The following is a 24914-nucleotide window of genomic DNA, read 5'->3' on the forward strand; positions in this document are numbered from 1 at the left end:
CTTTTCAAGAACAACTGTGGAAAATATGGTCACTAGATATTGATTTGTCTAAATTTAGTATAAAGATTAAAACATTTTTATTTTACATAATGGTGTAGTTGTCTACCTAAAGAGAGTACAAGAATATTTACAAAGGCAGATGTTGGGTTCTTAAATATGGCATCTGCTCAGGAGCTAAGTGGTTGCCATAAATGCTGGGTCTCTACTGATCATGGGCATTAAGACCCATGGCATTGCCAACATTTTTGGGAGGAGTGAAGGATCCTGAGCTGGTGTTACGTTTGCGTCTATGACCAGACACAGAATACGGACTGCAGAATGCACCGCTAAGGGAACAGGGGTGGGAGACTTTCCCTGACGCTACGGTGGCTGACTAGGCTCTGCCTGCAGGTGGTGGTCAGCTGTCCCCAAGCTAGCCTTGACCCCGACAACTCCTGGCTCTCCAACACGAAGACCAAGCCAAAAGATAGGGGAAGAGCTAAAGAGAGCTAGGGACTGGAGATACTAAGATGGTGACCCCCTACAGAAACCAAGGTCCAGCTGCAGACAAAAGAAACGGGATGGGATGTGCTGACAAAAGACACGCAGCACAACACAATACACAACCAGAGAATGAGGAGAGGGATAGTGGAAGGGTGAGGAAAGGGTTAACACAGGACTGGGCAAAACAAACTGGAACCCAGAACCTCACAAATAACCAGATAGTGTCAGGTAAACAGAACTGAAGGACAGGGCACTGTAGAAGTGTGGAGGGGAAAACCAGACTCACATACAAGGCAACACTCACACCCCTTCCAAGTCAGCTATAGTTTCCACAGACAATCCTCCTCCCTGAGCCACAAATTCTAGTTGGTTTACAACGAAAACCGGCAACTGGTGGACCCAGCCCTCTGCCTTATACAGGCCCCAGAACCGTCCGATAGGATGATGGTAATGACCAAGACCTGAGGCTCAATCCAGAGAACTTCAAGTATATTCTGAAGGCCAAAACTCCATGCACAAACAGATGGCTCTATGGCAAGGAAACCACCAGAAGATCACAGAGCACAAATCAGATCAAATCCCCACCAGATCAGATCAAATCCCCACCAGAAACACACACAAATTTTATACAAGTATTCAGGTTGTGACAGCTGGTGGTCTATTGCCGAGACTACCAGGAGCCTGTTGACACCTGGTCTACAAACGTATAAACTTATAAAATGTCTTCCCATACGGTGAAATCTATAGCTAGAAAAAAAAAATCCAAAGGGCTGAACTGTCATGTTATAGCTCTGAAATTTTTTTAAAAAAAGTGATCAAACCAATACCATTCCCCTTCATGTCATAACTAAAAAGTAAATCTGAGTCTATACATCTGGGTACATTGAAACATTAAATTAAAAAAAAAAAAAAAAAAAAATACAACATTTTTAGTGTCTTTTTGAAAAGTTTTGGATTTTTGAAGGATTTAAACTATTAAAATAAAACTATATACAATTGGGTTTTTGGAATCGTACCAAAACATAGAATACAGGTGCCGTTATGACTGCGCAGTGAATGCCATAAAAAGATGCATGTAAGAAGGTTGCACTTTTTCTCCAATTTCATCCCATTATGAATTTTTTTCTAGCTTTCCAGTACCTTGTATGGAATATTAAATGGTACCATTATGAAGAACAATTTGTCCCGCAAACATAAAGTCATCATAAAAAAAAAAAAAAAAAAAAAAAAAAAAAATATGGGGTTTGCAAAGCGGGGAGTCAAAAACGCAATTGGGAAAAATGACTTTACCCTTCCATAAACTGATGATTTAGACATCATCAATGATCCACTATTTGCAGATACTGTAGATAAGATCTTATTTTTGAAGATCTTAATCTGGACATGAATACCACAAGAATAATCTTATTCAGTATTAAGCTTTGTCTTCTTCTAGAACAGTGATGGTGAACCTTTTTGAGACTGAGTACACAGAGTACCATCTGGCCTGCAGTAGCCCCCACACAATACAATACAATATGGCCCACAGTGGGCCCCACACACAGCACAATCTGGCCTGCAGTGGCCTTCACACACATTACAATCTTGCCCGCAGTGGCCCTCACAGACAGTACAATATGGCCCGCAGTGGCCCTCACACACAGTACAATATGGCCCGCAGTGGTCCCTACACATAGTATAATCTGCCCCGCAGTGGCCCCCCCTACAGGATTATACCCGTATACTTCACAGTAGTCCCCCTCCCCACACAGTATGAAAAGGTCAACAGTAGCCCCCTCCCCAAAGAGGATGAAATGGTCCACAGTAGTCCCCTCCCAACACAGCATGAAACGGTCCACAGTAGCCCCCTTCACAGACAGTTCACACACAAATATATATACCTGAAGAGCTGCCGGGTGTCTTCTCTTCATTTCACTGCGTGCGCTGATGACTTACTCCATCACGTCTGCGCCGGTGCAGAGGTTACACTGACAGCGTGTACGAGCGGCCTACACTGACAGATTTCAGCTGGATGTGCATTTGCACAACCAGCTGAAGGCAGCGATTGCTCACTAACGGGGAATCCTGTACCTGATTCCCTGTTAATGAGTGATCCGGGTGACCGCACACGTGCCGGCAGAGGGGCTCTGAATTCCCTTTCTGGCACGCCTGCCATAGGTTTGCAATCACTGTTCTAGAGGTTACGGAGGGGATGATCACCTTCTTACACTTAAGGGATGACGTGTATATTTGGTGTAATTTATGCCAAATACCGAACATAGGGACAAACACAGATGTAACAGAGTCTGTGCGCCCCATCTGAAAAAAAAAAAAAAAAACATGTCTACCTGAAAAATCTGGAAAGGGTCTGGAATGGCTGGAACAAGATTCATGATCTTTAATTCTATTCTTACCAAAGAAGATGCCGTATACAGCACATCCGTCACTGACTGTATGGCTATTGGAAAATGCCAAGGTTATATATATACATGTTTCTATGAATAATGACTGGCGAAGTAGGTGTATGGGGAAAATTTCTTTCCCAGTGCATATGATTAAAAGACAATTAGGAGGAATTACTTTATAATCATGGAAGAATTATTTTATTTTAATGCCTTTATGCAAAATATACACTGTCTACCAATAATTATTTGGACACCCATGCAAATGAAGATATCTGCAGCCGTGATGTACATCACACCTTCCGCTGTTAAATATCGTGTAGGAAACAGAATTGGCAGTTCAATACAGGAGCCGGTGGCCATTTTGGGGTGGCCTCTCTATGCTCCTGTATAGAACTACAAGAGCAAGAGAAGCCAGAGGAGGCGGAGTTGCTGCAGAAGAAGGAGGCGGCGCAGGAAAGAGCTCTCGGGCAGAAATGGGGATGCGCTCATCGGCCTTTCAGCACTGGGGCTCGCCCTCATTGCTGCGGAGAGCTCATTTGCATACCGGTTAAAACCGGTATTTTTACGGAACGGCGCGGTGGAGATCACGTCTAAAGGTAGGAGATGAATAGCCTTTTTTAAGGCTATTCCAACGTGGTAATTAGAAAAAAAAGTAGTTTAATGGTAGAATCCCTTTAAGGGACATAGCATGCAGACCGAGTTACCCAATATCAACAGCCACAGTGGAAGGTGAATGGTGATTGTTGGAATGTGTCCCAAGTCGGCAGACCCCCCAAACTGGAAGATACTAGAGACCAACGGGTACTGGCCAGAGAAATTCGGAAGAACCGCACCCAACCGATGGCTCACATACACCAGGAGTTTCAACAGGCATCCGGGAGTATTGTGTGGATCAATACCATCTGTAAGGAAGCATCTGCTGGGCTCTACCAACTATTGACTAGGAAGAAATGTTGTTTTTCTATTCTACCACAGGTGTCCAAATACTTATTGGTAGAGAGTATAGTTCTGTTGGGACTTAAAGGGATTATTTGAGAGTTTTAGAAATAATTGACCAAAGGCAGGAAAAAAATTGGAGAAAAACATTATTTACTCTTCAAATGTCCTGCCATTTCAGGATGGCCATTTAGAGATGAGGGAATGAATTTACCACAAAATAGAATTCATTCCAAATTCCCTGAAATTTTTGGATTTTAGCGAATCGGAAAATTTTGAGATAGCTTTTGGATGGATCACGCAAATTGGTGGTGTTCCCTGTCGTCCGTACCAGCGGCACAATGTGGGGGGGTATTTCTGCCCCTGTGTGCTGGTAGGACAGGCGGATATTTAATTAGCCAATCAAATGCGTGGCAGGCCCTATAAGAGGGCACAAGAACCTCCCCTCTGCGTGTTTTTTTCTGTCCTGTGTGGACAGAGGACAGGTGGGAGGACTTGTGTCCTCTTAGAGAAGCTCAGCAGGATCACTCACCTCCTGAGTGGTTGTTTTCTTCTTGTCACCTTCTGTGCCCTGCGGGGAGAAGGTGCTTGTTAGCCATGTGTGGCTACCCCCCTCTTCTCCGCTTCCCCCGCTCCTTGTGACTTACCTGACATTTTGGTGAGAGTCCGGGGACTCCGCATGCCGCCTCTGGTGGCCGCGCGGACTGCCGGCGGGTGGAACCACACTGTTGTGTATCCTGTTGCCGCTGTAAGCGCGCACTACTTTTGAAGTATCATGGCGCCATGGCAACGGCCTGGCGCTGGCGGCTGCACACTCAGGGGAGATTCAGGCCTTATTAAAGGCCGGAAAAGATGGGGAGATGTGGGGGTAAGTGCCCGGGTTAAGGGCCTCTTGGTGGGGGGGAATGTATATCTTTGCAGACCCCTGATTACAGGAGTAGTTGTCTGGGCAGGTTGCCTCACCTGCTTTGATTGTGGCTCCGCCCACTTCCAGCCGGCCAGAATTAAGAGGCTGGCTGGCCAGGTGTCAGAGACCTTCCTGCAGTATCTGCTGAAGGCGTGCGATTGTGGTGTTCATTGATCTTGAACTCTTTGCCAGTTTGCAAACTTTATTGGGATCCGTCACCTCGCTGTCCGGTCTACAGGACCTGGTAAGATTTACCCTTTTTTAAAGCTGGTATAATGTCATGGTGACAGTGTTGCATGGTCTATTATCTCTCTCTGTAGGATATGTCATCCTCTACTACCCCTCCTGGGGATGGTAGGAGGAAAACCTCTTCCAAGAGGAAACATCTTTCCTGCTTCGATTGCGACACACCGCTCCCTTATGGTAGGTAGCGGCTTGAAAGGTTGTGCCCTGCGGGGTACTACTGGTCCTATAACTTGCCTATTTTCAGGCTATGAGTGGGCCCGTTGTCGCGGGTGCAGAGGTCCTCCACCTGTGGAGCCCTCTCCCAGAGATATGATGGCCTGGGTCAAGGAGATGGTGAGTTTGGGCATCGCTTGGGTAAATAGTTTTCCCTTGCTTGTACTCTCCTTTTTGTTTTGCAGGATGATTCCCTCAAAGGGATCCATTGCACCTTGTTTCAGCTCACCAAGAGACCATGCTCTGAGCACCATTCCTCGTCTCTCCCCCCCCTTGGAACACCTGCGGGTGGCAGAGGATGATTCCTCCGAGGACGACTCAGTCATTTCCAGCAGACCTGCATTCCATTATGAACAAACGGGCAGGCTGCTGAAGTCCATCCGGTCTACAGTGGGCCGAGATGTTGACGGGGAAGCCTCCACGTCTGCCTCTGGGGGACATATTGCCTTCCATGCGGACGCCACGCTGACTGACCTTATGGCGCATCAGTGGAAACAGCCAGAGAAAGGACATTCGCTTTCCAGGATGTCCAAGAGTTTGTTTCCTGTTAACACTACCCAGTGGGATTCCTGGGGGCCTCCCCCAAAGGTGGATTTGGCCGTAGCAAAGCTGTCCCGCAGAACCCTGGTGCCCTTGGAAGATGGTTCAAATCTTCAGGACCCTCTGGATCGTAGGGCAGACTCCGTTCTGAAGAAGGTCTACTCAGCTTCCTCCGCGCAAGCCTCTGTGGCCATAGCCTCCACTACGGTTGGTGACTTTTTGCGCAACCGCTTAGCCGCCTTGGAGCGGGATATAGACTCGGGCGTAGACAGAGATGAGATTCTGGCCTCTATGAAAAGAGTTAATAGGGCTGCAGATTATTTGGCGGAATCCTCCCGCCATCAATTAAAAATCTCCGCCAAATCTATGGCGTTGTCTACTGCGGCCCGTAGACCCCTTTGGCTAAAGCCTTGGCGGGCAGATTATGGGGCAGACGTGCTCCCTCTAGAGGCAGAGGTTCTTCCTCTAATTATAGACGCCCTTCCCAACAACGGCATTCTAGATATCGCCCTAGGGGAGCTGGTCGTGGCGCTTCCAAGGAGGACACCAAGGGGAAGCCTGAGTTTTGACGTGGGGCAGCTCCCTGTGGCCCCCCTTCCTGTGGGAGGACGTCTTTCCTCCTTTTCCAGAGCATGGTTCACCCATATCCAAGACCCATGGGTGTTGAAGATCATACAGCACGGGTATCACATCGACTTTCATCTTCCACCTCCAGATCGGTTCGTTTCCACCCAAACTCTTCCACCTTCTCAGCAGGCCAGTCTAGAAGCCTCGGTTGCCAAATATGTTACCAAGGGCACCCTGGAGAAGGTACCAGCCTCAGACCATGGTTTGGGAGTCTACTCCCCCGTCTTTCTGGTCCCCAAGTTCACCGGGGGCTGGAGGATGATAATAGATCTGAGGTACCTCAATCGGTTTATCAGGAAGAGGTCATTTCGAATGGAAACCGTGGATTCCGTGGCTGTGTTTCTTCAGCCAAGAGAGGTGATGGTTACCCTCGATTTGAAGGACGCCTATCTACATGTCCCCATTGCTCATTTCCACAGGAAGTTCCTCAGGATTGCCGTCGCTATGGCCGGCCACAGGGAGCACTATCAATTCACAGCTCGCGGCAGCCCTCGACGCAGCCCTCAGACTTCAGGGTCTTTTCATCGTCCCTTATCTAGACGACTGGCTACTGAAAGCTCAGTCTCCTGCTGCCCTCCTCCAGCAGCTCAACCTTGCCATCAACTTCCTACAGGAGTTAGGATTATCAATTGGGAGAAGTCCGAAATCGTTCCATCCACCCGAAGAAAATTACTCGGATTTATAGTGGATTCAGAAGTGATGCAGATCTTCCTCTCCAGTCCAAGGAAGGAAAGAATCCAATCCAGTGCACGATTCCTATTGCGCACTCGGCAGGTAACCATCCGGACTGCCATGAGAGACCTGGGCCTGATGTCATCCTCGGCCAGGGCGGTCCCTTGGGCTTTATGGCATTTGCGTCCCCTGCAGATGGAAGTGTTGAGAACCTGGAACAGGTCTCCACGGGGATTGCACAAGAAGATCTGCCTTTCTCCCGCTACCCATCTTTCCCTCAGATGGTGGATACACCTGAAAGACGGAAGGTCCACGGTCCCGACAGTGTGGACCCTGTTGACAACAGATGCATCCCAGTGGGGATGGGGAGCCCATTGTCAAGACAAAACTGTACAAGGACGATGGAGATGTCCGGAGCTGGGGTCATCCAATCTCAAGGAACTCAGAGCAGTGTACCTGGCCCTAGTACACTTTGCCCCAGAATTGAAAGGCAAGTCTGTCAAAATCCGGTCAGAAAATATGATGGTGGTAGTCTATATAAACAAACAAGGGGGCACCAGGTCACCAACCTTGCTGAGAGAGACGAATCTCATATTTGCCTGGACGGAGAAGAATCTGGTCCAGTTATCCGCTGTTCACATAAAGGGCTCCCTGAACATAGTAGCGGATCAGCTGAGTCGGGGTATTACCGTATCAGGAATGGTTTCTCAATCCAGACGTATTTCAACAGATCGTCCAGAGATGGGGTCTCCCGGAGGTCGATCTTATGGCTACCCGACTCAACGCCAAGGTGGGGACCTTCTGCTCTCTGTAACAGGAGGACAATCCCTTGGCGGTGGATGCCCTGTCCATCCCATGGAGGTTCAGGCTGTTTTACATATTCCCTCCAATTCCAATCATACCGAAGGTATTGATAAAAATAAGACAGGAACAAGCCTTGGGAATAGCCATAATCCCGTTCTGGCCAAAAAGGGCTTGGTTTGCTCAGCTCATACAAATGAGTCAGGGCATATATTGGAGGCTTCTCCCACTCCCAGACCTGGTAACCCAAGGAGAGCTGAGATGCCAGGATCTGAGGAGACTCAACCTGACAGCCTGGAGGTTGACCAGTCCCTATGGAGAAATAGAGGACTGTCACAAGCCGTCTTGAAGACCCTATCCAGCGCCAGAGCAGATTCGACTAACAGGAACTACTGTCGAATAGGTAACATCTTTAATGCCTTGTGTCTGCAGCATCAAGTGGACTCCACCGATCCCCCTACGGAGGCGATCCTGGACTTCCTTCAAGACGGACTAGACAGAGGTCTTGCTGCGGCCACACTCAAGGTACACGTAGCGGCCCTGTCCGCCTATCTGGGGAGGCGTTTGTCTCAGGATTCCTTAGTGAGCACCTTTATTAAAGGGGCAACTAGGCTGAGACCGGTGGTAAACACTCCTGTCCACCAATGGGACCTTATTCCGGTCCTGAACACCCTATGTGGCCAGCCATTTGAACCTCTGGAAGAGGTCTCCCTCAAGTCGCTAACCGGCAAAATGGCGCTGCTATTGGCAGTCACAACTGCTAAACGCGTTAGTGAACTACAAGCTTTGTCCGCTGAGGAGCCATATACCACCTTTTTCTCTGACTATGTAGAGCTTAGGTTCCTCCCTGGGTTTCGTCCCAAGGTGCCATCTGCTGTAAACAGGAACCAACTGATTTCCCTTCCAGTATTTTTTCCATTCCCTTCTTCTGCTGAAGAAGAAAGATGGCACAAGCTGGATGTGGTTAGATGCCTGCAGATCTACTTGCAGCGCACGCGCCCCTTTAGGTGGACTGAAAACCTGTTGGTCAGCTACACGGGGAAAAACAAGGGCGCCAAAGCCGCCAAAGCTACAATATCCCGGTGGGTTACCGAGACTATTAGAGTCGCCTATACCGCCCAAGGGCTGTCGGCTCCATCTTTCCTTCATGCCCATTCAACCAGGGCAGTGTCCACTTCACGGGCAGAAAGAAGTACTTTGTCTGTGGACCAAATATGCGCAGCTGCCTCGTGGGCATCTGAATCCACCTTCATTCGGCATTACCGCCTGAAGGACCAAGTGGCAGATTCCACTGCCTTTGCCCAGACCATTTTAAGTTCGGTCATGGGTTTGTCCCACCCATCTTGGGGACCTGCTTGCTATATCCCCACATTGTGCCGCTGGTACGGACGACAGGGAACAAGTGATTATGAAGATAATCTTGTTTCCCTTAGTCCTAACAGCGGCACAAGATTTCCCACCCTGGGAATCATATCTTATGTATAAAACTGTATATAAATGTTATGGAGGTACTTTTGTATTTACACGCAGAGGGGAGGTTCTTGTGCCCTCTTATAGGGCCTGCCACGCATTTGATTGGCTAATTAAATATCCGCCTGTCCTACCAGCACACAGGGGCAGAAATACCCCCCACATTGTGCCGCTGTTAGGACTAAGGGAAACAAGATTATCTTCATAATCACTTGTTACTCTTGGTCAATGACCTATATTAAAGAGGACCTTTCATCAGATTGGGCACAGGCAGTTCTATATACTGCTGGAAAGCCGAACTGAATTCAGCGCACTGTCGGCTTTCCCGATCTGTGAAAGCGCTATCGGTCCCGGTACCGTAGCGCTTTACAGTCAGAAGGGCGTTTCTGACAGTTAGCCAGGGACGCCCTTCTGCCCAGCAGCGCCTATCATGCTGTACAGTGTGAGCGGGGAGGAACGCCCCCTCCCCTCCTGATAATACTCGACTATGAACGAGCTGTGTGAGCAGAGGGAGGCGGCGCTGTTGGCTTTCCAGCAGTATATAGAACTGCCTATGTCGAATCTGATGAAAGGTCCTCTTTGAGTGATCAAGACTAGGGTTGAGCGATCGGGATAGGAAAAGATCGGATTCCGATCGGCAATTGAGAAAATTTCACGATCAAAATCGAAAATCTGATCCCGATCTTTTTGGGAGGGATCAAGTTCGGGGCTTATTTCCCACAATGCTTGGCTACTGGCCAAGCATTGTGGGAAAAGCTTAGCACCCATAGGAATGAATGAAAGCGGCCGGCCGCTTAACCCCCTGCGTGCCAGCTTCATCCATTCATTCCTATGGATTTACTACAGCCTGCCACTCTTCTGCTTTGTCGTTGTTTTACCGTATACTCAGCTGAATATACGGTAAAACAGGGACAAAGCACAGTGTACCTACTCGATCGAATACTACACACTCATCTCTACCAAAGACCTTAAGTGACCACATTATGCCCAGTTAAATGATGGCAAGCATGGTCATGATAGAGAAATACAAACTGGGGACAAGGATTGTTGGGCACCAGGAATGAGAGGAGGTGCCATGCTGATGATTATAGTAAAGGGGGTAGACATAATGGGGACCAACTTTTAGAGGGATGCCATTTTGGGACCAAAAATTAAAGAGACTTTTTGAACAAGAAAAAGATGGGGTCACCATGGAGATAAATACAGAATCTGAGAATTTTTTTTTTATCATTTTTTAATTCAATTCCACTTCATTTATCCTTAAATTAGATAGTTTATTCTTTGAGAAGACCAGAACAATAACAGATGATTTTTCTGTGCAAAGTTGAGTGTTCGGCTCAAAGAGATTTCACTTGAAACACAATAATTTGGAGGAATTTCTCAGCACATCCTCTAGTCAGCTTATGCTCCTGCACTGAAATCTAAGACAACTGATAGCTAGCATAGATCATAGAGCATCATTTATAGCAGTAATCTAAAGGGGTCAGTGTCCATGACCAAACCACACTACCTTTTAGGGCCCAAAGGTCTCTTAGTATTATAGATAGCATATCATAATTTTTGGCCCCATTACAAATTTTTGTATTGGTGTCCATAAACTTCAAGTCATGCCTTATATTTCCTTTTAAAATAGCTAAGTTTTTATCACCCCTTAGCCATGTGTCTTCTAATAACTAGAGATAAGCAAACAGTAAAATACTCGATATTCGATATTCGTTTCGAGTAGCCCCTCAATATTCGACTACTCGAATTGAATATCGAATCCTGTTATAGTCTATGTGGGGGGGGGGGGGGGGAATGCTCGTTTCAGGGGTAGGCAACGTTAAATCAAATTATACTTACCAAGTCCATGAGTGAGGGTCGGGCTGGATCCTCCGTGCAGTCTTCTCCGTGCAGGGTCCCCGCGGCATCTTCCGGCTCTGAATTCACTCTGCCAGGCATCGGGCCTGGGCAGAGCCGACTGCGCATGCCCGCACTACAAGAAAATGTAGTGTAGGCATGCGCAGTCAGCTCTGCCCAGGCCCGATGCCTGGCAGAGTGAATGAAGAGCCGGAAGACGCCGCAGGGAAGCTGCATGGAGAAGACTTCTAAAGGTAGGAGAAGAACCAGCGTTGATTGGCCGACTGTATAGCATTCGACCAATCAATGCTGGTTCTGCATTGAACTTTTCCATTTGAATAGCGTGTGGTACTCGATCGAGTACGAGTATTTCAAATACCGTTATATTCGATCGAATACCTACTCAATCGAGTACTACTCGCTCATCTCTACTAATAACCTTAATTTTGAATATCTATTTTGGTATGGTTCATAGATTCTATTTATTACTATAGCTGTTCCTCTCCAACTCTACTATGTCTATCTTGTGTTCTGGTGTCAGAAACTGTACCAACTATTCCATGTGCGGTCTTACAAGTGATTTGTTAAGTAGTAGAACTATGTTCTTATCAAGTGCATCCATGCCTTGTTTGATGCCCTCTACAATCTTACCTGCTTTAGCGGCAGCTGCCTGACACTACTTACTACTCTTTAATTTCAAAGTTCTAATTCATAGTAAAAGAATAAAGAATTGAAAATATGTTTTGTCGATCGATAAAACAGTTAACAATATATACATAATCATGCTAGAAAATCTAAAACATAGTCTTAAACATATTTTTAAAGGATTTTCTAACTTCTTTATTCCTTAGGGTGTAAATGATAGGATTTAATGATGGAGTGATGACTGTAGCTAATATAGCTGCGACTTTATCACTTTCAATGGAAGTTTCGGAGTCAGGGCCGAGATAGGTAAACATGGCTGTTCCATAGAACAACATGACTACGGTTAGGTGGGCAGAACAGGTGGAGAAAGCTTTGGTTCTCCCCTTGGAGGACTGATGAGTAAGAAGGTAACTGATGATGTAGAAGTAGGATAATACCGTCAGGATAAAGGTTCCCGTGCAAATGAATCCACTGAAGTAAGTAAGAGTCATTTGGTTGACGCTGATATCATTACAAGCCAGTTTTATGACCGGTTTCACATCACAATAGAAATGATGAACCCTGTTGGCATTACAAAATGGCAGCCGTGATGTCATCAGTGCGTTCACCAGTGATGTGGTGAGACCTGCAGCCCACGATATAAGGACAAGGTTGGTGCAAACAGGTGTTCTCATAATAATCTTATATCGAAGAGGGTGGCATATAGCAACATATCGGTCATAACCCATGGCAGAAAGTAGGACTCCTTCCGAAAAACCCAAAGAGTGGAAGAAATATATCTGCGCAATACAAGCTTCTATGGAAATCACATTCTGTGTCCAGAAACCCACCATCATTTTAGGTACTGCCACCGAAGAAAAGCAGATATCCAGAAATGAAAGATTGGCCAAAAAGAAATACATTGGGGAATAAAGGGAAGGATCTCGGATGGCCAAAATGATGATAAGGACATTGCCCATAATGTCAAGCTGATAGAAGAGGAGAACAAAAAGGAAGAGCATCTTCTGGAGCCAAGGCAGGTCTGTGAGGCCAACGAGGATGAAGTCAGATACTGATGTCCCGTTACTAGTATCCATCTTTTCAAGTATTGCATATTAATTTGTCTTATCTACTGTAAAGACCAAAGAACATCTTACTTGAGTTTATATCATAATTGCCCCCCCCAAAAAAAATTATATACATATCTATTTACAAACTTAAATAGACACTCACTGTATGAGAATATATGAAATTGTGAGAAGTATACAATGAGACAAAAAAGCCTCTTTCTAGACTTATAAGGCTAATTTCCTTTGTTCTCTCTTCTGAACTGACTTTCACTCTGAAGCCTCTGCTGAGTTAGGGCTCGTTCACATCTGCGTTGTGAACTCCGTAGTTCAGGTTTCCGTTTCCTGCCTAAAACAGAGGCAGGAGATGGAGACCTGCAGGGGTCTCTCTTACCCATTCATTTGAATGGGTGAGAGAGATGTCCGGCCGTGAGCGGCGGTGAGCTTTTTAGGCTCTCCGCCGCGAAACCAGGTTTTATAATCCGGACACAGAGTCGGACATGCAGTACTCTGTGTCCGGATAAAAAAATATGGTTTCGCAGCGGAGAGCATTTAAACGCTCACTGCCGCTCACGGCCGGACCCGGTCTGAGCTTTCCGACTTCTGGCATGCAGAAGACGGAAAGCTCAGAACGGACAGATGAACGCAGGTGTGAACCTAGCGTCACAGATACTGTAGAGAAAACTGCTAAAAAATGAAGAATAATAGTCATTGTCCAAATAGTGTTATTTGTCATGTACACAAATATGAACGCTTACCCTTAAATCTGAGTGGTTAGGTATAGAAGTATAACTTGGCAGATTTGGGTGGGGGGTACCTATTTTTTTGTTGGGGCACAACATCTGCTTAGGTATGATTTAAATCTCTGTTCATTCTATGTTTAGAAGTCCATCAACTGGATCTGCTCAGTAATGGTGGCCTTCCCGATATCAATGTTACGGACACATACTGAGAACAATGTGGATCCATTTTTGACTGAAGCCACATGGAAATTCCAAGTTTTGTATTTTTATGAACAAAGCCAATAGGAGGGATGGTTGGAGGATAAAAAGCACAGTATAGAATGTGCTCCTACTGGGACAGTAGAATTGAACATGCGGTTACCAGTCGAACCCTCCAATTTAGGGTGGAAATAACCACTTCCCAAAGTCCTGGGATATCCAAAACAATATGTGGATGTTGTTGTGTTGGTTAGGGTCGTAGACAACACTCGGTGTACCAACTGGCAAGCAAAGGCCGTATGGTGTTGGTAAATGGACACTGGTGCAGACACTGAAGATCAGTGATCACAAAAAAACAAGATAATGTGTCTTTACATCTGAGGAGTGCGCCACCCTGTTTTTTTTGTGATCACTGTTCTTCAGTGTCTGCACCAAGCCAATAGGAAGTCTTAAGGGATCTCTAATACTTCTCCCTTCTGCAAAATATACTCTTGCCACTGGTTCAAAATCTTAAACGTTGAACGCAGCCAAACTTGACTTTGCATGGAAATCATCAAAAAAATATAAAAAAATACATAAATAATATACTTTGCAGTTTCTATGTTATTATGCAGCACAGGCCATGCTGTCACCTGCAGTTACATCATTATGGCCATATATGTTTGGGTTTAGAAGCAGTTCCTCGCACATGCTGAACATAGTGAGAAAGAGATGTAGCAGAGTCTTATTACCTTATCCATAGACCCTATAGAAAACCAGCAGCACATGTGTCTACACGTGAAATTAGGAGAGGCTTAATCTATTCTTACCCAGTGGAGTGATCTGCGGAATTCATCTATCTGTACATGACTGTGTGAGTGTTGAATACAATAGGTTATATATATACAAGTCTTCCCCATGTTATGTAGAGTTCACTTGGGGAATTGGAGTGTGGGGACCGATTTACAATCCCAAAGTCACTAATTAAAACATGTCTTAAAATGCTTCAAAGTAATTAATTTACTGCACATTCTTATGAATACAATTATCTTATTTTAACCCCTTTCCGTAAACTTATAATGAGGGGAGGGGGGTTAGGCCTGGTTCACATATGCGTTTGGGTCATTCTGTTCCTGCAAGCATCACTTTTCTCTCTGCATGTTTCATGCAGAGACCGAGCGAAAACCACACGGACCCCATTATAATGATTATAGTTTATGGGGTCCACTGGTTTCATCAGGTAACCACATTTTTATGCCTATTCGGCTTCCATTTGGGGGGATCCCAAGCAGACTTCCTGAACGGAAACCCATGCGCAGATGTGAACTGGGCCGTAGAGGGAAAGAACACTTGATGGAACGCTTGTGATGCCATGATTGGTAAAAAGTAGAGATGAGCGAGTAGTACACGATCGAGTAGGTAATTCAATCGAATACTACGGTCTTCTAAATACTCGTACTTGATCGAGTACCACTCGCTGTTCGAATGTAAAAGTTCGATGCAGAACCAGCATTGATTGGCCGAATGCTATACAGTCGGCCAATCAACGCTGGTTCTTCTCCTACCTTTAGAAGTCTTCTCCGTGCAGCTTCCCCGCGGCGTCTTCCGGCTCTTCATTCACTCTGCCAGGCATCAGGCTTCTAGTGCGGGCATGCGCAGTAGGCTCTGCCCAGGCCCGATGCCTGGCAGAGTGAATGAACAGCCGGAAGACGCTGCGGGGACGCTGCAAGGAGAAGACTGCACGGAGGATCCAGCCCGACCCTCACTCGTGGACTTGGTAAGTATAATTTGATCGAACGTTGCCTACCCCTGAAACGAGCATTTTCCCCCCATAGACTATAATAGGGTTCGATATTCGATTTGAGTAGTCAAATATTGAGGGGCTACTCGAAACGAATATCGAACCTCGGACATTTTACTGTTCGCTCATCTCTAGTAAAAAGTTAAGGTTGAGTCCTCAACCAAAGTTTCTTTGTTGCACATTTTTTGAGCCAAAGCCAATGGCTACAAAAGGAATAAGAAATTCTTATACTTGTTATATCTTCTACTCAATCCACTTCTGACATTGGCTAAAAAAAAAAAATGCACAACGTGGGGGCCTCAGCTTTGAATCCAGATGGCGAAACACGTGTCAAGGCATATATAGTCTCGTGTTGTGGCCCCTGGGTTGGACTCCCTCTCTCCTCTTGTGACTATCATGGTTCATGATATGTAATCATTGGATATATCTCGACATTGTAACATTGTGATTCGAATGTGATTTGGTTTGGTTTGGGGGTTACCTCTAGATTGATATATTGTTAATCTTTATATATAGGGTTATTAGAGAGATGTATTGAATTTCTTAGATATCCATTCAATTTTAGGTTATTTGGTCATATATAGCATTGAGGAATTGAGCTGGGACTTCCCATGGGGTTCACATACAAGAGGGTTTGGTGCCATCTTTTGGGGTGTATTTTTAATCTTACACTTTTGATGCCTCTCACTATATGTATTTATATATTTTTATTGGTTGATATATGACATATTGTATAATAAAAAATGACTTTTATACATTTATATTTTGGATTACATCTCCTTATTTTTTGGTTTACTGTTATGTAAACTATATCAATGGGCTTGTAGTGGCTTTTGTTCCATTTTCTGATAAGATATCAAGCTTTACCAAGTTGTTGTGCTGAAGAAAGTCAAGTTAAACACTGCTATCTCTGTATTCCTATCTTCCACACAAATTTGATGTATCCAGTTAGCCCATATTTCTTTGTCCCTTTGCCCTCTACAAACATAAGGCAGTATATCAAGATGGACTAATTTATTTACTCCTTTTTCCATACTCCCACTCCTGATCAAATTTTCATTGAAGATTAAACCTTAGGATAGGTCATCACTAGGGTTGAGCCAATCTTGAGATTTTAGGATCGTTTTTAAAATCCGATTTCCGATCATTTTCCATTTGAACCCGATCCCATTTCTGATCTTAATGCAAGTCAATGGGATTTTTTAATGATTGAAGATCGGATTTTAAAAACAATCTTATTCACTACACAGCATGGAGTCAAAAAATTCAATGCTTCAATTTTTGGACTCCATGCTGTGTAGTGATTTAAAAATCCACTGGCTACTTAGTCCCCCCACTTACCTGCACAGAATCTCTGCCGCTCCTCGTTGTTCTTGGTCCACTTCTCTGTACTTCACATGCCTGCAGAGCGCTGTGGGCACCACCGCCTCCCAGGCTAGGGTTACTGATGCTGGGAGTAGGTGGGGCTTGTTGTGGCTTAGGAGAGTGTGGGAAGGTACAGGGCGGGGAGACGTGAGTGCACCCACAGTCTCCTAAGCCACAAGCCCCACCTTCTCCCGGCATCCATAACACTAACCTGGGAGGCGAGGGCAAGCACGGCGCTCTGCAGGCATGTGAAGTACAGAGAAGAGGACCGAGAACAACGGGGAGCAGCAGTGGCAGTGATTCTGTGCAGGTAAGTTGAGCAATCGGGATCGGAATTCTGTTCCCGATCTTTTTTTAGACGGGTTCAGTACCTGATCGCGATTGTGACATTTACTCGATCCTGATCGCTCAACCCTAGTCATCACCACTAATATGAGGGTATCGGACTCCACCATTCTGAGCAGCTGTGTTAAGTGGCAGTGGAGCTTTTTTGACTGCAGCTTTCAGTTCACAGGCCAGTGATGTCATATTTATTGGTCACATGGCCAGTTTTTAGCTTATTCAAGTGAATAAGACTGAGCTTTGATATCAAGAATATCCACTATACAATGCTGTTAGGGAGCCTTCACACAGAGTATATGCTCGCTCATTAGGAATGTAAAGCCCGTTCACAGTGAGCGGCGTAAAAAGCAGATCCAATTGACTGGAATGGGTTCCGGCATACGCACATATTACATTGAAAGCAATAGGTAAAAAAAAAAAAACAACCTCCCATTGATTTCAATGGGTAGCGCGCGTATGCCGGCACCCATTCAAGTCAATGGGATCTGTTTTTTACGCCGCTCACTCTGAACGAGTTTTACGTTCAGAATGAGCGAGCGTAAACTCCGTGTGAAGGTTCCCTTACAATGTTGCTGTTTTTTATGCTGAGAAGAGACCACAACACTCATTTGAGCACTGTTGGGGTTTTGGGCATCAGATCCCCTGTGATTTGTTACTGACGTCCCATTCTAGGGTAGTACCTGACTATCACACACACCATTTTATCACTCACTTATTATATGGTATCAAGCCATTCATTGAAAATACTTTATTTTTTTATTATCACGATATGGAATAGTCTGGTCCACTACACTATTCCATACCATTTCTTTTTGTGTACAGGCTAATAGTTTATTAGCCGCATGGGACCAGAAGAATACTCTTATTTCTGGTCATAGAAGGCTATGGACACATGTAGCATGTCTATCAGAAGATAAGGAGATATATCAGATCTATAAGGAACACACTTCCATGAAAGAGTTTGCTTTTCCATCAAGGAAAAATTATTTGCATGTTCCTTTACCAAAATTCCCAGCACACCATGCATGGTTGTGACCGGTAAGGGACATCTCTGTAAGGAGGCATAGTGCCCCTCCTGACCCATCTATGACCTTTCACCTAACCAACCAGTACCCTGCTTCACACTGATGACCCTAAATAACCCTAAAGCAGCTGTTTGTAGATGGGGTTCTCTTTCTTTTAGAGGAAATATTAGTTGTTGCCTTGAGAACGTCAGTAGGTTTCCTGAATGCCACTGATCTATAGGGAGATACCTTCCAATAGGTGATGTTAGGGTCCATTCACATGTTGGAAAATGGTGAGGAACTTGGTGTGGAATTTCAGCACTGAAAAAAGCCTCCCATTGATTTCAATGGGTTCCTTTTAAAGGAAGTCATTGAAGTCAATGGGAGGCTTTTTTTCAGCGCTGAAATTCCACACCAAATTCCTCACCATTTTTTTCCATGTGAATGGACCCTTAGAGGAAACCTTTTTGTTTTTTATTGTGGAAAACTTGCTTAGCTGCTAGTGGCGAAAGGTAAGATTTATTTCAGCCATGGATACTGGGTTACATACGGATAGGCAGTGGAAATCTTCTCTCTGGATGAAAGATTACTGTGTTCTCTCTCAAAGACATCTGTGCTCCTCTGCAGCTATGTAGAATATCGACTTGCATAGTGGCTGGAATAGTGGCAAAAATACTGGCTAAGGGATTGCTATAATACCGGCTAAGCTCCTGCCATCTTGTAGAATGCAGGGGACATTCAACACTTCTATTTACATCGATGATTTGGCGCAGTGTAAAACCAGAATAACAGAAGACTCATCAAAACACTGAAAAAATAGTACACACTTAAGTAAACACATGACTACAAGGAGTGTCTTATATTCTATACAGAGAAGGAGTCACATTCTAGTGAGTATGTTCTGTTACATTAGGCTGTGTGTCCTTATTCAGATGTTCAGATACATTGTTTAGGACTATGGGAAGAGTATGCAAATCTGTCTTCCATGATGTAATTAGGAAGTCAGATGCTGCCTCAGTATTGCAAACCAATAGAGGGCGCTCACTGGAATGTGCAAGCCTATCTTCCCTGATGTAGTTGGGAACACAGAATTCCAGTGAAATAACCCGATAAAGGTTGCTCCCTTTAGCATCATGCCCGACCTTCCAAGAGGCCTTTGTTTTGCAATGACGCTGGGATTATTACCAGGTATAGTCTCTCAATTGAGGACAGCTGTTTCAATGTCCTTGCATCTCTTCAGCCCGATGTAGAGAGGACTATAACCTGGTAGAGGTGAGAGGCTTAGACAGGGTTAAGGGGATATTGTCACTCCTTAGGGAGAGACCACCATATAGGTGTGTGGAGACTCATTAAGCCTTTAGCACTCCACTTGCAAAGGACTATGGGAAGAGTATGCAAATCTGTCTTCCATGATGTATTTAGGAAGTCAGATGCTTGCCTCAGTATTGCAAACCAATAGAGGGCGCTCACTGGAATGTGCAAGCCTATCTTCCCTGATGTAGTTGGGAAGACAGAATTCCAGTGAAATATCCCAATAAAGGTTGCTCCCTTTTGCGTCATGCCCGACCTTCCAAGAGGCCTTTGTTTTGCAATGACACTGGGATTATTACCAGGTATAGTCTCTCAATCGAGGACATTGTTTAGTAATAGCCACACAAGAGTCTTTGCAACCACTGTGCCTGTTGCCTCATGTAGACTGCTTAGAACTGCTAAGCTGTTTGTTCCTATTGATTAAAAATTGTTGGTTCAGTTCATCTACAGCAGTGATTCCCTAAGTGGTCCAGGTGGACTCCCAGGAGTCTCAGCTGTGACGCAAATTTTCTTAGTTAGATCTAATCTTCACATTTTTTGGCAAGTTTTGGGAATATGGTAGAAATGTAGCAGCAGGGAGTTCACCGAAACTAGTAAAATTTTGAAAGTGGTCTACGAGAAAAAAAGTTTGGGAACCTCTAATCTACAGCATCCAAGTCAGTTATTGCTCCCTCATTAAACCTGGGACCTCCAATCTGCCACTTAACAGCCCTGGTCGTTCTTAGAGATGAGAGAATTATTCAAAAATTCAATTCGGCAGCTTCACCAAATTTTCTGATACGATTCCATATGATTTAATTCATGGCGAATCGCGTTAAAAAACCCCAGCTATTTCATGGCTGCAAAGAGTCATGTTTGACCATGGCATCCAAGGGGTTACCCCCGACAATCAGAGCTGTGCTCCCGATGCTGTGGGCGGTCACAAAGGGGTTAAAGGGCTGTGACATCATGTGTTCCCAGAATTCCTTGCCCCATGTCCTAACATGCAGCAGACACTCTTAGAAAAAATGCGATTCGTTACCACGAAGCGTGAGGAAGTCTGGATTCGTCGTGAATCGAATATTTCCTGAAGTTTGGATCGAATTCTATTTTGGCAGCTTTGATTCGCTCATCTCTAGTCATTATAAAGGGGAAGATTTATGAAGTCTGGCATTATTAACGCCAGTCTTCAAGACCACATCAATGGAAGCGTGTGCGCCTCCTTAAAGACGAAGTGTACACCTTTTCATAAAAATGACGCACTCTCTGCCAAGCTATGCCGGTGTAGATTTCTTACATCATTTACGCCAGATTTCTTCTTGCCCTCGCCATGCCCTTATCTTTGGGAAAGTGACAAGGGTACTGCAAAAATGTAGAAGTCACATCCCAAATATTTGGTGCAATACTACAATTAGCACAAAAAATTTGCAAATTTCTATGCCTTCTACACCATAAACCTGGCATAACTGGGGTAATACATTTGCCACAAGTCATCATGATATAATTTTGTTTATTAGAACATTTATAGGTTTTGATTTGCTGCAATATAACTTTATTGCATTGCTGAAATTCTTAAAATAAAAAAAATGTTTTCAGAAATATTAAAACATTTAGTTGTTTTTTTTTTGTAATCAGTGACCGTGGGAATACAACAATCCCCAAGTAAAATCTTGGAGAACTCATGCACATGTCTCCATATGTATAGCCTGGAGTAAAGATACCTGGGTAGATACCTCATATCAAAATGATATACTTGCCAACTGATGCCAAATATTTTACAAGTCCAGGCATACCAAACATGAAAATGAAATCACAATCCATTCAACAGAAGTGTAGTTTGTGATGGTTTGGATGGTTGACATACATTCCTTTGAAGTCATGTTTTCCTTTATTCCATATAAATTTTAACCTGGCCGGCTTCCTGTCCCCCGCACATGATCATTTGGCTTCTTGATATTTAACTTCTAATAAGTCATCAACTTGGATCTAAGTCGGGGGTCTTCAAACTTTTTAAACAGTGGGCCGGAGGCAGAGCAGGTCGCACAGACATCAGGAGCGGTGCCCTCCAATAGGTAAAGTGAATTGCGCTCCATGGCCTGGCCCGAGCTCCCCAGGAGCTTCATTATAAATGCACGCCTGTCGGCGGGGCCAGACAGAAGTGCTTGGCGGGCCACATGTGGCCCGCGGGCCGCAGTTTGAGGACCCCTGATCTAAGTAATTATATAGTATATACTCGAGTATAAGCCAAATTTTTAAGCACAGTTTTTGTGCTGAAAAGGTCCCCCTCGGCTTATACTCGAGTCAAGCAAAAAAAAAAAATATATTTTTTTTTTGAAATTTTCCAGTAGCTGCTGCATTTCCCCCCCTAAGCTTATACTCGAGTCAATAAGTTTTCCCATTTTTTTGTGGTAAAATTAGGGGGGTCGGCTTATACTCGGGTCAGCTTATACTTGAGTGTATACGGTACCTGCATTTTAAAATGTGTAGTTCATATAATATAGGGATAGCTTGAATCCATCAGAGACTGAGCTAGTTATTCAGAGTTAGGCCGGGGTCACAGGGGGTTTTTTGGTCCAGAAACTGAGGCGACCTCTGTAGTGCACGGCATCCAGTCGCGCACTCCGCTTCGGATTAGGCCCAATGAATGAATTTTCCAGAAAAACAAACTGACTGGTTCCATTGATTTTGGCCTCAAAATCCTGACCAAAAAAACTACTTGTGAACTCGGCCTTGCTCTTCTTACTGCAAAGCTGATTAAATCTAGCCAAGGGGGTGTGACAATAAAACATCAAGACACACCATGTGTAGGCTGCACATTGAGAAGCGAGAAAAGACACTACCCGCTGCAGAGCCATGCTGGATATTGTGTCCACTGCTCCATAATAACTGAGGTGACCCTGACATTGACCCCTTCCTTTCACCACTATTACTGTATATGGTGTATTGTATAATTAATGACTGTATTATAGTAAATAGCTCATTATCCTTCAAAGTCTGGTTCGCCACAGAGCGTATGGCTTTAAGGGAACGCAGCATAGTCCTTAGGTAATAATATTCCCAGAGAATCCTATTAATTGGCTTACCAGGATATACAGAGCCCTATATATTACAGCTTCTAATGAGGTTGTGTCTGTGCCCCTCCTGCCATCGTATCTTCATGTTACTGGCATGCTGTATTCGTCATATGTATCTGGAGACATGGAATGTAATTTAAGATGCATTTGTAATGAGATACAATTCATTCCAGCTAGTTCTTCTAGGTATGGTAATACCCTGGTCTTTATTTGATATCAGTGCATGTGACATACACAACTATCCAACATATAAAGATGTATGTATATGTAATGTTTTAATTATTTTATATCGTATTCCTACTAAATGTACTATACCTACTGTACACATGTTTTATTAGTAAATGGACCCCTATACTATACAATGCAACCCCTTCCCCCGGGCCTAAGCCTTTAAAATGTTCTAGGATAGGTAGATAGAGTAATTTTATGAGTAAAAACAGACTTGGACGTGTGGGGAAGCACACAACCAAGATGGAGGCAGCAGGTTAAAGAGCTGGTAGAGCTGAACAGAGTGATATATAATTTTGGGGGTAAAGATTAAGTATAACCTGTCATCTGTCCAGTGAAATATCCGTTCTTCTATGTTGAAGCCAAGATGGTCCCATCAATGACTGACAGTGTTCTCTGTATGTATAGTGATAGAGGTGAGGCTACCACCAGACGGCACTGCATTGTCCATGTGGCAAGTTGCCTTTAAGCTTTTCTCTATCTGTATGTTTGTGGTATCTTGTTTCTTGCTTATAGTGGTTTTGCTTCTTGTTAGCTTAGGGCGGGTTCACACCTGCGCCCGGTTTCCGCTTTACAGGTTTCCATCTTCTGCCCGAGAAACTGGACAGAAGACGGAAAACGGCAGTCAGTTTTCAAACCCATTCATTTGAATGGTTTTGAAAAGTGTCCGCCTGTGAGCGCCTGTGAGCATCTTCTGGTCTCCACGGTGAAACAGTTTTTTTTAACCGGACACAAAGTCGGACATGCAGGACTTTGAATGTGGTAAAAAATAAAAATACTTTTACCGCGGAGACCAGAAGACGTTCATGAGTGCTCACGGGCGGATACTGACTGCTGGGTTTCCGTCTCCTCCTGTCCAGTTTCTCGGACAGAAGACGGAAACCCACAAAGTGGAAACCAGGCGCAGATGTGAACCCGCCCTTAGCATTGTTTTATGTGAATCCAATAAAGCCTTGTAGTTGGCCTTCTCCAGGTTTGTATTTTTCTTGCTTTGCTTCTAGCTCTTCTTTGCTTAGTTGGTTTTCTTGGTCTGGGTCCTAGTTCTGATTGTGTACGTGATAGGGCCAGTTGTCTGTTCATTTTCTTCCTGACTGTTACTGCCATCATCTGTGCCATCCATTGGCATCACCATGAGGTTCCAGCTATCTATTGGTGAGTACCCGTTTTTCTGCATTTTTTACCTACTATGTTGTTACATACTTCGATTCTGCTATCTATTGGCCAGCTGGACAATCTATCTATCTATCTATCTATCTATCTATCTATCTATCTATCTATCTATCTCCTATCTATCTATCTATCTATCTATCTATCTATCTATCTATCTATCTATCTATCTATCTACTGTATCTATCTATCTATCTACTGTATCTATCTATCTATCTATCTATCTACTGTATCTATCTATCTACTGTATCTATCTATCTATCTATCTATCTATCTATCTATCTATCTATCTATCTATAAACCATTGAAATGAATGGGGGACAGAAAAAAAATTGGAATCTAGAATACTCTGGTATATATAGGAATTCATAGACAAACTCAGTGACTACAAGTTGCCCATGTTCTGTGGCTGCAAAGGCTCAAATCCACCAAATATGGTGCTGTCCATCATGACTAAATTGTGCTATCATATGATTTGCAGAACTTTTACAAATAAGCCATACTTGTCCCAATATTTTTTCTACACGGTCATGAACTCGAACATTAAACATGCTATATGTGGAGTTGCTGAGGGTCTTGTTTTTTCCCACTATCTCTGAGCTTTGGAGTGAGATTGCTGGGACATCCACTCCTGTCCTCTTGTGAATAATCTATCTCACTGTGGAATGATGGACTTTGCATTGTTTGGAATTGGCCAGATTGATGGGAAGCAATGATTGCTTCTCTAAGATCATTGCTGATGTCTTTCTTCCATCGCTATTTGTTGAAGGAGTTTTAAAAATTTGAAGCTCTATACTTAAGAGAATCTGTTCTCAAGTGACATTTGGGTGACTAATATCTATTATATTTATTGTGTCTTTTAGCTTTGTTCTGCTTGTGAAGTAATGGCTGGGTGGAATGGCACATCACTTAAC

At 44.3% G+C, this 24914-nt stretch overlaps 1 protein-coding gene across 1 annotated transcript; it reads right to left on the reverse strand.

Annotated features, from left to right (window-relative positions):
- Positions 1 to 11912: 11912 nt before the first annotated feature.
- LOC142214507 (olfactory receptor 12D1-like) lies at positions 11913 to 12839 on the reverse strand. Its single transcript, XM_075283453.1, has one exon. The coding sequence runs from the start codon at positions 12837 to 12839 to the stop codon at positions 11913 to 11915; it is 927 nt and encodes a 308-aa protein (XP_075139554.1).
- Between the last annotated feature and the right edge of the window lie 12075 nt (positions 12840 to 24914).

The sequence above is a fragment of the Leptodactylus fuscus genome, chromosome 7 (assembly GCF_031893055.1).
Source record: "Leptodactylus fuscus isolate aLepFus1 chromosome 7, aLepFus1.hap2, whole genome shotgun sequence".
Taxonomy (NCBI): domain Eukaryota; kingdom Metazoa; phylum Chordata; class Amphibia; order Anura; family Leptodactylidae; genus Leptodactylus; species Leptodactylus fuscus.

Excerpts from the sequence above, each read along its gene's own strand:
- LOC142214507 (XM_075283453.1), bottom strand. The coding sequence starts at position 12,839 with ATGGATACTAGTAACGGGACATCAGTATCTGACTTCATCCTCGTTGGC.